This window comes from Sycon ciliatum, chromosome 5 (genome assembly GCF_964019385.1).
Source record: "Sycon ciliatum chromosome 5, ocSycCili1.1, whole genome shotgun sequence".
NCBI lineage: Eukaryota > Metazoa > Porifera > Calcarea > Leucosolenida > Sycettidae > Sycon > Sycon ciliatum.
In genome coordinates this window covers 2017693-2030749 of record NC_088647.1, presented here as the reverse complement: position 1 = coordinate 2030749, position 13057 = coordinate 2017693, and the positions used below count along the sequence as shown (strand labels likewise).

The 13057-nt window shown below is 44.6% G+C and overlaps 1 protein-coding gene and 1 long non-coding RNA gene across 2 annotated transcripts; both read left to right on the top strand.

The window, feature by feature from the left end:
- Positions 1–5060: 5060 nt before the first annotated feature.
- On the top strand, positions 5061–6626 carry LOC135817133 (uncharacterized). The gene is made up of 2 exons (XR_010553514.1): positions 5061–5118; positions 5716–6626. It is a non-coding gene; the product is annotated as an uncharacterized LOC135817133 (long non-coding RNA).
- Positions 6627–9114: 2488 nt separating this feature from the next.
- LOC135816519 (nucleolar transcription factor 1-like) lies at positions 9115–12776 on the top strand. Its single transcript, XM_065329715.1, has 2 exons — positions 9115–9285; positions 12354–12776. Exons 1-2 carry the CDS (start codon positions 9115–9117, stop codon positions 12774–12776), a joined length of 594 nt encoding a protein of 197 aa, XP_065185787.1.
- The last annotated feature ends 281 nt before the right edge of the window (positions 12777–13057 follow it).

Genomic DNA, 13057 nt, shown 5'->3' with positions numbered 1-13057 from the left:
TGTATAAAGATATTCCCTCGTACTTTGTTTATATTTGGCAGATGACTTGAATTAATCCACCCGTATCATTTTCATCACGTACACGCTCTATGAGAGCAGTTGTGTTGATAACAGTCAGTGCAAGCTTGTAGCTTAGCATGTTGGTAAGTTCAATCAGTCTGCTTTGTCTTTTGTTCACATTATTCCCTAAACAGTGAAGCTGAAGTGTCCATCCAGGATCTCCTTCCATCATCTCATTGCCGGCAATGTCATCAGATCACACACAGGTATATTGAACAGGCAAGTACACCAATCTCCAGCCATATAGGTGTTCTTGTAATGCACATCCTAGTACAGACATGCATATGATGAATAGAGGTAGCTACAGCTATTTGGCAGGATAACCATAGGATAAGTATCTGTTCTGATGCATGCACCCCTGTCAGACCAGTTGTATGTAACAGTGCATGGCGCGAAGGGTTGTGCAGAGGTTGTAGACAAAGTGCATATGGCATACGTTAGGGCGATTGGCAGCTATATTAAACCTATCTGATTCTGAAATTTACCTTTGATGTTGGTCAGATGCATAAATTCTGCAAACCTGTAGCCATTTTGGCTGTCACTGACCAACAGGCTTTTGTGTTCTACCACAAAGGCTTTCCTCTGTTCACAACCAGATGTTTTCAGTGGTATTGGGTTATTAATACTGAGGTGATTCAGTATTAAACTGATGGCCTTAGATCACAACTTGTACTATGAAAATGTCCAGTTTTGATCGGTGTTACTTTTTGCTTTGATCATTTAGAATGTATGTACTGAGATCATTGATTGATGTGTGAAGGACAATGAACAGAAAGTGTAAGTTTGCAAGGTTGCTAATGATGAAGTTCTTACTGTATTAGTCTGGTTTCAACATGTCTATACAGTGTGTGCATGTCTGAAGCAATACAAAAAATGTTGTTGAGTTTAAATGTGAAAAATGATATTGAAAAAGAGCCATGATATTCCGGAATAGAAGGTGTTGTCCAACTATGTACTTACTCTTTTTTTTGACTGCCTGCATATTACAGATATCTGGAGTTGTAGGAATCCAGGTGTACAACGAAGCGTGTCATACGTTTGTTAGCGAGTAGATGTTATTAGGTATTCATTGATTTACCAGAGGCCCGTAGCTGGAAGGGTGTGTGAATGGGTTACCGGGATGGGATCTGGGGTGTCCCAGGTGTAGATAATGGGGTGGGGAGAGGGGGGGGGGGGGGCAGAGCCCCGCAAAAGTGTTTCAGAAGATATTCAAATTCCAAGCTTCTGAGAGGCCCCATCTGGGACTTAAGATGACCATTGTCAATGTGTTCTTGTTCATTCACATCTACGAATTTTGTATTATAGGACATATTTTCAAAAGGTTTCGGCATCTGCGCTGCTCGCCACAAGGGGATTCCGGGCAACCTGGAAACACTGACAGCTATACATATGTACGGGTGGGAGGATGCAGCCACTGAATGTGCTGAGAGTACAGAATACCGTCAATACCGTGAAGGCAGACATAGTACACAGAAACAAACGCCATGCACAAGGTTAGGCTGTTGTTGGTGCCGAGATTAAATTATCATTTCTCTTTCGTGCAACTCGAAGAACACTAGAAGGACACTAGAAAGACACTAGAAGGACACTAGAAGGACACTAGAAGGACACTATAAGGACACTAGAAGGACACTACCGTGCTGACAATATTATGTTGCCGCGTAACGCGTAACGCAGGGGGGGGGGTGCGGCGTAACGCGCGACCAGGCTAGTGCGACAAATTTTCGTTGCGTTCGTAACGCTCGTCCGGCGGGGTGCGGCGATCTTTTCATTGCAGTTTGCACTGCAAAAACTGTGAAAGCACGTGTACCGCGTGGTGAAAAGTTCAAAACTGGACGCAGCAGGAAGTCCTGACACTCGAAGGCGCATCATTCAGTGGTTGGCGATCTCAATGGTTTCTTCTTTCCCCGAGGTCGTTTTGCGAAGAAGAGCACACTAGAAAGACACTAGAAAGACACTAGAAGGACACTAGAAGGACGCTAGAAGGACGCTAGAAGGACGCTAGAAGGACGCTAGAAGGACGCTAGAAGGACGCTAGAAGGACGCTAGAAGGACGCTAGAAGGACGCTAGAAGGACGCTAGAAGGACGCTAGAAGGACGCTAGAAGGACGCTAGAAGGACGCTAGAAGGACGCTAGAAGGACGCTAGAAGGACGCTAGAAGGACGCTAGAAGGACGCTAGAAGGACGCTAGAAGGACGCTAGAAGGACGCTAGAAGGACGCTAGAAGGACGCTAGAAGGACGCTAGAAGGACGCTAGAAGGACGCTAGAAGGACGCTAGAAGGACGCTAGAAGGACGCTAGAAGGACACTAGAAGGACACTAGACTAGTGTAAGTAAAGGATGCAAGCTGTAGTACATGTACTGTCTAATTTTGTGATGTGTTTACAAGAATGTGCTGAGAGCATTATGTACCGCTAATACTGTGGAGGCAGACATGTTGACACAGAACAACATGCCATTGGCAAGATTAGGCTGTTGTTGGTGCCGAGATTAAATTGTCATTTCTCTTTTTTTACTCGTGTAACTCGAAGGACACTAGAAGGCACTAGTAAAGGATGCAAACTGTTGTACGTGTACTGTGCAATTTTGTCATGTATTTATATCTTGAATTTTAAATCTGTTCTTAGTGATCTCAGGAGATTGTTGTCTGCGGACTGCTGGGGTGTCAGCTCCATGTGATGTGGGTGACTGAGTAGGAGGTATCCTGCATTGTTGAACTACTTCTGGAATGAAAAGTCTTCTTTGAAAGACGAGAAATATGCTACTCGGACTCGGTAAGTGTAAGTAAAAAGGCATTGCGTTGTTTGATGTTGTTGCTGCTACTGGTGCTGCTGCCGCCGTTGCTGCTATGCACATGTAATGGATGTCTTTGTCAACTATCAACATGGCAGTTCCTCTAATCCACTTGCCATAACTTGTATTCGTTGTTCTGTGTGTGCATATGATGACATCATCACCTGTAACTTACAAGCTATGATCTATTCACACTCTGTGAGGACATCAGCCAGGTTTGCTTCCGGGGATTTTTCTGATGCATTCATAGACCAGCATTGTACACACACTTGTGAGAGTGTATTTTGACTTTTGATACACCGGATGATGTTGTGGTACACATACCATGTGAGAGGTTTAATTCTGCATTGAGACAAAATGTAGGCAGGGAACCGCTCTGATTGGTGATGGGTACTCTGGAGTGTATGTGCAAAGATAGACAATGGCTGAATGGAATGGAGATGTGAAAAGATGCAGTGAAAAAAGAAAGGAGCATTGCTGTGTAAAAGAGAAACCTTGCTTGGTTAGATCTGAAACTGAATCCTATTTTAAATTGTTCATATAATTTTCATAGTCGAAGGGAGGTTCCAATGGCAACCACTCTATTCAGTTGCTATGAATAGCGGCTTCTCGAATAGAGCAGTTGTGAGTTGACGAGCCTCATTTCCTTATAGAAGGAAGTGTTCAATTATTTGCTTATTGAAAAGTGCGTGTGATGCTGTTGCTGATGATGAAACTGCTGGGTCCCTCACACTGGTACAATACTGGACTGGTGCATGGGGTCTGGCCACGGCCTGCTCTTTGCAGTGCCAGGTCTGAAGCATGCAGCCCTACAGCCATGTAGCTCTATAGCCATGCAACCATTCTTGGTCATTGTTTGATTCTAGTAAGTACCCTCATGATGGGCCAGGCCCGAAAAATTTACTGTTATTTTAAATTGAACGGCAGTAAAGAGACAGTTTTGGAGTTAAGAAGTGAAGTTTCCCGGAATTTAATAAGTACAACCAGTAACTTGTTTTATGTCACCGGGATTCCCCCCGTTATATGGATAAGAAATCTGAATAAAAAATGAATAAAAAATGAATAAAAAATTCTGATTGGGATCAATTACGGCCTTCTGTTGCACAATTCCTGAAGTGACCATTGTCTACTGTTAGCTGCCTCATATTCGCAGCAGATTAATGAACACTATTTTCCCGAGAAGAGCATTGTGTGAATATTAACCAACGCGATTTAAACTTCAACCGTGGGTATAATGTATGTGGCCTCAATGCTTCGCGAACTTTTGCGGTTTTAAATTCTCTGGTTCTAAGAAACAGCAAATTTCGTGAGCGAATTTTGGGCGATTTACATAATGTACTGAGTATGCTAAATGTCTACTAGACAATGAGGTTTTGCTCCTTCAAAATACTACCAATTAATAATAATGAGGGAAATACTGGTGAAAACACGTGATTAAATCGAAGTTAAACAAGAGCTGGCCAGTTCTCTGCTCTCTGTTGCTCTATGTGGTGTTGCATGTGGGTTTGCAGTCTGCACAGAGTGTGTTTTTGGCTCAAACTGTGAGCATGGTCAGAGGGAAACCAGGACATCTGGGAGTTGTAATTTTTACACATAGGTATGATTGCTGGCCTAGGTCATGAACTAGGAGCAGCATTCTTCCAAAATGCACCCAAATATGGTGCATAATGACTATGAGTTTTGAGAAGTTGGCCTCTGCTTCGATTTTTCCATTATTTTCTGCACAGGTACAATTGAACATGTCTCCAGCATGAGTAACACGAGACCAAACAGAAGATAATGCAAGGCAAGTGCATCACTGTCTTAGTTATTTGAAGATCAGTGCTGTCGGGTCTTGCATGCATATGATGAATAGAGGTGGCTATAGATATTCAGGACAGTGACTCGGTATATCTTAGGGCCTTAGTTGACAATCATTACAAGTGAAAACGTCCAGTTATGAACAAAATTACATTTCTTCCCTCATTGGGAACGTTTGCGTAGAGACATGCAGGTGAAGAAGGAGGTGTGAATAAACATGGAGGTGTGTAACATTACCTTATAAGCTTGCTAATGATGATATTGTGATTGAAATAGTCTTGCTTCAACACCTGTCCATGGCGTAAGCATGTCTGAAGCAACAAAGGTCCTTGAATGTAATTGGAAAAGATCCGTGCCATCGGGTTTGAACTACTGGGTGGTCCAAGTGCAGCCATTTGACTGTATTCAAGATGTGTTGTATTGGAGAAAGCCAGGACTACAACTTAGCTTATGCAGTACTTCTGGTGAGTAAGCAGATGTCATTAGTCAGCGAGATCACTTTGTCTTCAAAGCTGATCGTTGCGATGTTGACCAAGACAGATTGCAAATGGGATATCCTTTTGATAGACACTCAACACATTTTAGCAACACAGAAGAGGACAAAAAAACAGTCTCTCGCAGAATACAGAGGGAATTGGAGTTTGGTTCAATTGATAACTTTGTCCTGGTTGTATTATCCAAGTGTGCAGATAGCCTTTTCAAACTATTGATACTGTGTACTTCAGCATTTGTCTCCAACTTCATTCAGTACTTGGTGCCATAAGGAAGACACCCAATTGTGGAGATTGTCCAGTTCTGAGCCACTCTTTACTTTAAGTTTTGATCTTTGAGAATGTATGCACTGAGATTGTCTGAGTATGCAGGTGTACAAGATTGAAAGGCTGCTAATGATGATATTGGGACTGAAATACTGTCTTGTTTTAGTCTGTTTATGCAGTATGTATGTCTGCTGCAACACACTTGAGTTTTAGTGTTGAAGTTCTATGGGAAAGAGACTTGTCATTTCGGACTGCTAATTGCCACCTGAGTTGATTTATTCCTCTCTGCCTTTCATGTTGTAGTTGTCTTGGATTAAAGAAAGCCAGGATTCCCAATGGATGGTTGGCCTTCTAGATTCTAAGAACAAAGTATGCTCGAGAATACATGTTGGTGTATTCAATAGTTTGCTGCTTCTGTTCTGCTGCACCTTCTGCTGCTATTGTTGTCCACTTTTACAACAATAACACCCACAGAAGTCTCTCCTGTGAGCACGGTGGTTCGGCAATGTCTTTATTGATATTATTATTGTGTTTGTCTCAACATGTCTTTTTGTAGGGCTGTGTTAAAAATAAAAAAATTATATCTTTTTCCGCACGTACGAAGTAATGAAATCTGTATAGAATATACGGTGTACTACTAAAAGCTACCCATTTCGGAAGTTTGTACGGTTTTGCCTCCCGTACTCTTTCACCTGTACAACTTCCCATTGCCCACACTGGACCACAGCTGGCGGAACCCTATAAAACCCCAAGATCGAACTCATTATATGTACGGAAAGGGAGTTCTCGAAGCCACATGTATGAATATAAATGAAGCTCACAATAAGAGCCCAGCATTTCATTTGCTTATATTCCCTTTTTAGTAGTGCTCAGTGCTGTTGACTTACCAGAAGACAATGTTCTTTCACGCCTCACCAATTGTCTTTGCAAACAAACCACAAAACCCAATATAACCAATATAAGGATACGATGCAATGGAGATAATATAATGTCATGTAACCCCGTTCTAAAATAGGTTGTGCATGGAATTCCGTACCCTCGTCAGACAGCACTTCAGTATCTCCCAGTAAACAAAGTCACAGTCCCCACTTCCGCTGCATAGCTCGCTGCGCATCCCATTGCTTTGTAAGTTGCTAATCCCTTCCCACTTTGTGTACGTGCTTTTCATTTTCTTTTTTTCTCTTCTTCCGTGGTTGGTCTCACCCTCTCCTCAATTCAATTGGCTGTCTTGACATGCCACGAGGTGCAGAAATAAATAAATAAATGGTAGGTCGGGTCTAATGGCTTGTTTGTGCCCTTCAGATTAGCCCTCAGGCTAACCTGTCGGGCACTACCAAGCCATAGGGCTCTCCCTGCCATGCTCTCTAGCCTAGAATTACTAGCGCCGGTCCCACATGCGGTTTGCCTTCCTACAGGGTACCCGCACCAATCTCAGACGTGACTTGCCACTTTTGCGCCATAGTTTCAGCGTGATGCATCTGACGTAATGTTATTACTATATCATACATAATTATCAAACGAAAATTCCGTGGAACAAAAAGTGATTAAAATTTAATGTCTCTACTCACGAGTTTCATGCGGAAATTCAATCATCAGGAGACATTGAGACATAACTCTTCTGCATGAAACTCCTGAGTAGAGACATTTGTTTTACAAAAAGTGATTAAAATTACTTTTGTTCCACCGGATTTTCGTTTGTACTAAGCTCCGCACGCCGTGTACTGAGCACTGTGACCGGTAGTTAAGGCGGCAGCCTACCCATAAATTTCATATGGCATTCAATTGACCGTAACTTTGGTGTTTCTTAATGGATTTGAGTGAAATTTTGACCACACGCTCCTGCCACTATGCTGGCCCTCAGGACATGATTTACAAGTTCTTGCGCCTCACTGACAGGCTTTCCAGGCCGGAAAAACTCAAATTTCCGGCATAGTGCCACGGTGTGCGAGCCACCCAGGAGCCGACCAAATGCATTTACAATTTTTTCACATTTTCGTGCCCATTCTGTCCGTGCGCGGGACCCAAACCTAAAACAAGTCCAGAAGCAGCCATGGGTGGTGGGGTAGGGCCCCTCAACGTGGCCCTGGAATCTGTCACAACGGAAGGAGTGGGCGTTCTCTCACAGACTCCCACAGACCCATGTCAATTTTTGAATTTTTCTTAGGTTTAGCACGTGCTACGAGGTCGTTCCTTTGATACAACATCCAGTGCTGGGGCGTCCACAGCAAGCAATTTCCACAGCGCTGCACACCAAATCCAGGATACCCTCAGAAACCGGCAAAGACTACCACTCACGTTCCACGACTGCCTAGTACTGAATCCTACCTGACTTCTTGACACGACTCAAACTTGCCAAAGTCACTAAATCAACGTCAACTACAATAATCAAGCCACATACATGCAACGTCACGAGGGTGCTGGCAAAAGTCCGTGCAGCCCAATACGTGGCTCAAAAACGTGATTTTTTGGACTTGGAGCAAAATTCTGCACACTTTCGCGTGTTTCCATGATACGACAAGTTGCGCACGGTCTGCTCACATTCAAATACAGTGCTGCCAACAAATGACAGCGTGCGACAAAAAAATCTTTCCTTGCAAGGGCACATCTTCGGCCATAACTCTTGAACGGCTGGGCAGATCGGGACAAAATCTTCAGAGAATTTGCAGCTATTCATGCACTTTCAACTGATGTAGCACTCAATATGAATATACAAATTCAACTTTTCAGCGAATTTTCGGGTAGTCTACCACCTTAAGAGAGCATGTAGTAGTAGTAGTAGTATTTATTTTATTTACCATCGGATGCCTCAACAGTGATACACACAACTCTTAAGAGGGCCGATAACGGGATAAGTGGAAAGGAAAGGAAAAGAAAAAATAGAAAAAAATTGGAATTCAGACATCAAGCAGTACAGTAATCAAACACCAAGTCAACTTCAATCTTAGTACAAGAACTATCAAGATCATCGAGAAACTCAACAGATTCCAAAAAGAAGGTCAAAATACTTCTTAAACGCCACTGGGTCTTTAAAAAGATCCCTGAGTTGGTTTGCAAATGTAGAGGTACGGTGGTGTCTGCGCCACTCGGCAGGTAGTGTATTAAAGAAAATTGCGGCACGATTAGAAAAAAAATTTACTCCATCAGTTGTCCGGTGCTTAGATATGGCAATGGAAGCATTAGAGTGGCTTCTAGTTCTAAGGCTTGTTGTGATCGGTGGAAATAATTCCGTAAGGGTAGGCAGTGAGATGATGACATGTTTTCTATGAATAAACTGGGCAAAGTTGAGAATCATAATTATAGTGTTCAAATGGATAAATCGCCAATGTGGTCAATAATGGCGTGATGTCGTCCTGTGACTTAGCACCACAGGCAGCTCGCACAGCACGGCGGAACACAGTAGAGAGCCTTTGGCGGTCCTTAGCGGACAGCTTCGTTACAAAACACGAACAACAGTACAAAAGATCAGGTAGAATGACTGATACAATAAATTGCCTCCTGGCCTTCCTGCTCAATTGCCGAAAGGACCGACGAAGAGCGCCAACCTTAGCACATGTCTTGCGAATTACAAAGTCAATGTGAGGCGACCACGTTAGGCGGTCATCAATGATGACCCCCAGGATTCGGGTGCTGGTAACGCGGGTCAATACCTGATCGTTGAGTATCACAGAAACAGACAGGTGCAGGGGGAGTTTGGAAATGAACATGGCGACAGTTTTGGCAGAGTTGACTGACAACCCTAGGTCCGCAAGATCTAGAGCAAGCACTGAAAGTACCTTGTTGACGGCACCGACAGCTTCATTTGGCGACCTTCTACTGGCATACAGCGTCATGTCATCCGCGAACATCGGCAGCTTGCAGGAAAGAGCATCAGCTGTGAGCGGCAGCTTCCGCACATATAAATTGAAGAGCACAGGGCCCAGAATGGTGCCTTGAGGTACGCCACTAGTAACTGGTACCAGAGGAGACGTTCCGATGTAGGTAACCACGCGCTGCTGCCGTCCACGGAGGTATGACTGCAACCAAGCCAGGGCTATGCCAGAAATACCCACGGCCGCGATTGCGTGTCTGAGAAAACCAGAACATATGTGCAAGTCGATCTCTCAGATTTCGCTCAAATTTTGCAGGTAGGTTTGCTTTGGGGTGTAGATCGACATTCCAAAGCCCGCACAAAATCTTTTGAAGGGAACCATGAAATTGGTATACCCCTCAATATTGGCCCAATATTGGCACGATTTATGGGTCAACAAACGAGCCACGGCACAGCGTGCAAGAACAAGCTACGAACAAAACTCCATCAAGCCATCATTACCTCACCTTAGAAGAGTTCTTGGGGCAGCACTACTTAGCCACGCCAGCATCCCAGAAGACGAGGGCAATCATCCCTTGACGCCACAAATGATCGTCCTGAAAATAGCCAAATTACAAGCGCTGATAAAACAGCGAGTTACGTCCTCAATTAGCAAACACTATACACCGGCAGATAGTAGAACACCTCTTCTAGCACTGAGGACATGTCCCCCATCATCCTTTTGGGGTTTTCTTGAAATAAACAATTTTGAATTTTTCCACTCGACCATTCTGAAATACGTCCAAACTCATACCTGCGCAGGAAAGCTCGCCCCTCCGCGACGTCTAGTCAGCAATTTCTACTCCAACACCACTCCCAACGCTGCAGAACAAAGTGTATTGTTGACTCTGACAAGGAAAAGTAGCGGTGATCACTTGTCACTCCAAACGACAAGCTTCTCCTTGCGCCACCAACATTTTTCGTTGCAACAGTTGATGCAAAAGTGACTGAATTTTTGCGTGTAGTTTTTGGATTTTACTGCAAGAGGAATGAAGAAATCACGTGGATCGTGACGTAGAATAATGCTTTCTGGTACACGACACAATGCACACGATCACGATCGTTCCGGAGGCGCTATTCGAAACGGACCATGAGGGAGGAGGTAAGATGCATTATATTTCTTGCATGCTCTGCTCAGAACATGCAGACACTATCGTTATAACGCTAGCAGTATTGCATTGGCAATAATTCTTGGAGATATTTCCTCTTGCAGTAAGAACAGGGATGCATTTTTTCACACTAACCTCGCTCATCCCGAACATGGTTCAACAGAAACTACGGCTGGTTTATATATGCTGATGATCCACGTAGATTTGCATCAGCAAGGAATGAGCGTGGTCCATGCCATCAAGGTCGCTTGGAGTTGACCAGCGCGCGGCCAACACTGGTTGCATGAAGTATGTGGCGCGCCCACATGGCACATGGCAGATTTCTTACGTCATGAATAACGTGATTTGACCCTACTCGCCATAGTCTCTATGCTGCATGTTGAGGGAAAGTCCCAGCTGGAAGGCCTACAACACGACATGCGTGCTCTTGAGCTGGACATCAAGATGCACTTGATCCGATCTAGATCAACGGGTTATCCATGTAAGTGCAGGAGCGCTTGATCAAGGTGACTCGGAACAACTGCTGAACCGTGATCTACGAGACCTGGCATTCTTGTGTCACGAGGCACGTGATTTCATCATTCCTCTTGAAGTAAAATCCAAAAACTACACGCAAAAATTCAGTCACTTTTGCATCAACTGTTGCAACGAAAAATGTTGGTGGCGCAAGGAGAAGCTTGTCGTTTGGAGTAACAAGTGATCACCGCTGCTTTCCTTGTCAGAGTCAACAATACACTTTGTTCTGCAGCGTTGGGAGTGGTGTTGGAGTAGAAATTGCTGACTAGACGTCGCGGAGGGGCGAGCTTTCCTGCGCAGGTATGAGTTTGGACGTATTTCAGAATGGTCGAGTAGAAAAATTCAAAATTGTATATTTCAAGAAAATCCCAAAAGGATGATGGGGGACATGTCCTCAGTGCTAGAAGAGGTGTTCTACTATCTGCCGGTGTATAGTGTTTGCTAATTGAGGACGTAGCTCGCTGTTTTATCAGCGCTTGTAATTTGGCTATTTTCAAGACGATCATTTGTGGCGTCAAGGGATGATTTCCCTCGTCTTCTGGTATGCTGGCGTGGCTAAGTGGTGCTGCCCCAAGAACTCTTCTAAGGTGAGGTAATGATGGCTTGATGGAGTTTTGTTCGTAGCTTGGTCTTGTACGCTGTGCCGTGGCTCGTTTGTAGACCCATAAATCGTGCCAATATTGGGCCAATATTGAGGTGTATGCCAATTTCATGGTTCCCTTCAAAAGATTTTGCGCGGGCTTTGGAATGTCGATCTACACCCCAAAGCAAACCTACCTGCAAAATTTGAGCGAAATCTGAGAGATCGACTTGCACATATGTTCTGGTTTTCTCAGACATGCTCTCTTAAGGTTCCTCTGTACAGTTATCATAACGTTACTCAATCTGCGGACAGAACTGTTTCGTCATTTGTGGACTCATCAGCACAGCATAGAGAAAATGAGGCCGAGCCTGATAGCAATGGAAAGTAAATTTCCCAAAGCCAGATTTAAACCAGGCCCGAGCGTACCTTGCCAGAGTGCTCAAACTGACAAGTCAGTGAGCTCTGCATAACGCAAACAGCAAAGACCCTAACCCACATGAGAGTGGTCAACTGGTACAAGAGCAGGAGCGATTATTCTCATAACGTTATGTGGAGCGAACAGCGGGTGGAAGGCTATTCCACCTATTGTGGGCAAGAACAAACAAGGACACAGAACCATAGCGTGAGCTGACAGTGGGCAGAACTAAGCCATTCGAGGCGTGGGAGCGAGCAGGGCGTACAGGGTCAGCAGCTGAGTGGAAAACAAACATTGCCCTTGCCACCACCAGAACCGCCACCGGCTCTGCTTGTGGCGGGGGATGGGGTGGATCCACCTACACCCGCGCTGGCATCACCAACTCTCACACGAATTGCCACGGCGCCCGCAGCACCTACTTAGCAAGACAGGCAATGCAGACCTCTCACTGAATCTACACCCTTAATCCAGAGACCTCGGAGGGCAACAGAAAACTACTCCACAGAGATTCATGCCAGAAACGGCCAAGGACCGCCCGTTGCGGACAGTAACAACAGGAGGAGGGTCGAGCAGTATCATGAGTCATTGAGTGAAGCGGATCTGGAGGAACAACTCCGGTCACGGGACGAGCAGCTAGCAAATGGGAGACAAGTGATCTGTACAGAAACGGAGGATGAGACGGATGATCAGTGGATGGAGGGGGAATTGGATGATGAAGCGGTTGGTGAAGAGACAGAGGACGAGGCAGATGATGGTAGTGAGGATGATCGTGAGGATGACGAGTGGAACGAGGAAGAGGACGATGAGATGGACGAGGAGGAGTCGGATGGGAGAGAGCGAGATGAGGCGGATGAATGTGTTGATCGTAAGAAGTCGGCTGTGTATCTACACTAAGTCTTGTTATCTCGTCCTGACTGTCTTCGTGTGTATGATGACTCTCATTTTTTCTGCACTGTGTCGTGCGCATGTCCAACAGTTGAAAGTCCTTGAGGCAGTTTGTATACGTATTCATAAGCCTGTTTTGTGTAAGCAGAAAGAGCACGTTGTCGCACTGAGGTTGTATTCGTAGGTTGACACTTCGTTCAGTGCCTTGTCACCTTTGGTTACGTATTCTTGTTACCTTTTTGCTTTTCCTCTAGTGTTTTTATTGCACTTGTGTCATGATGTCATTTCTA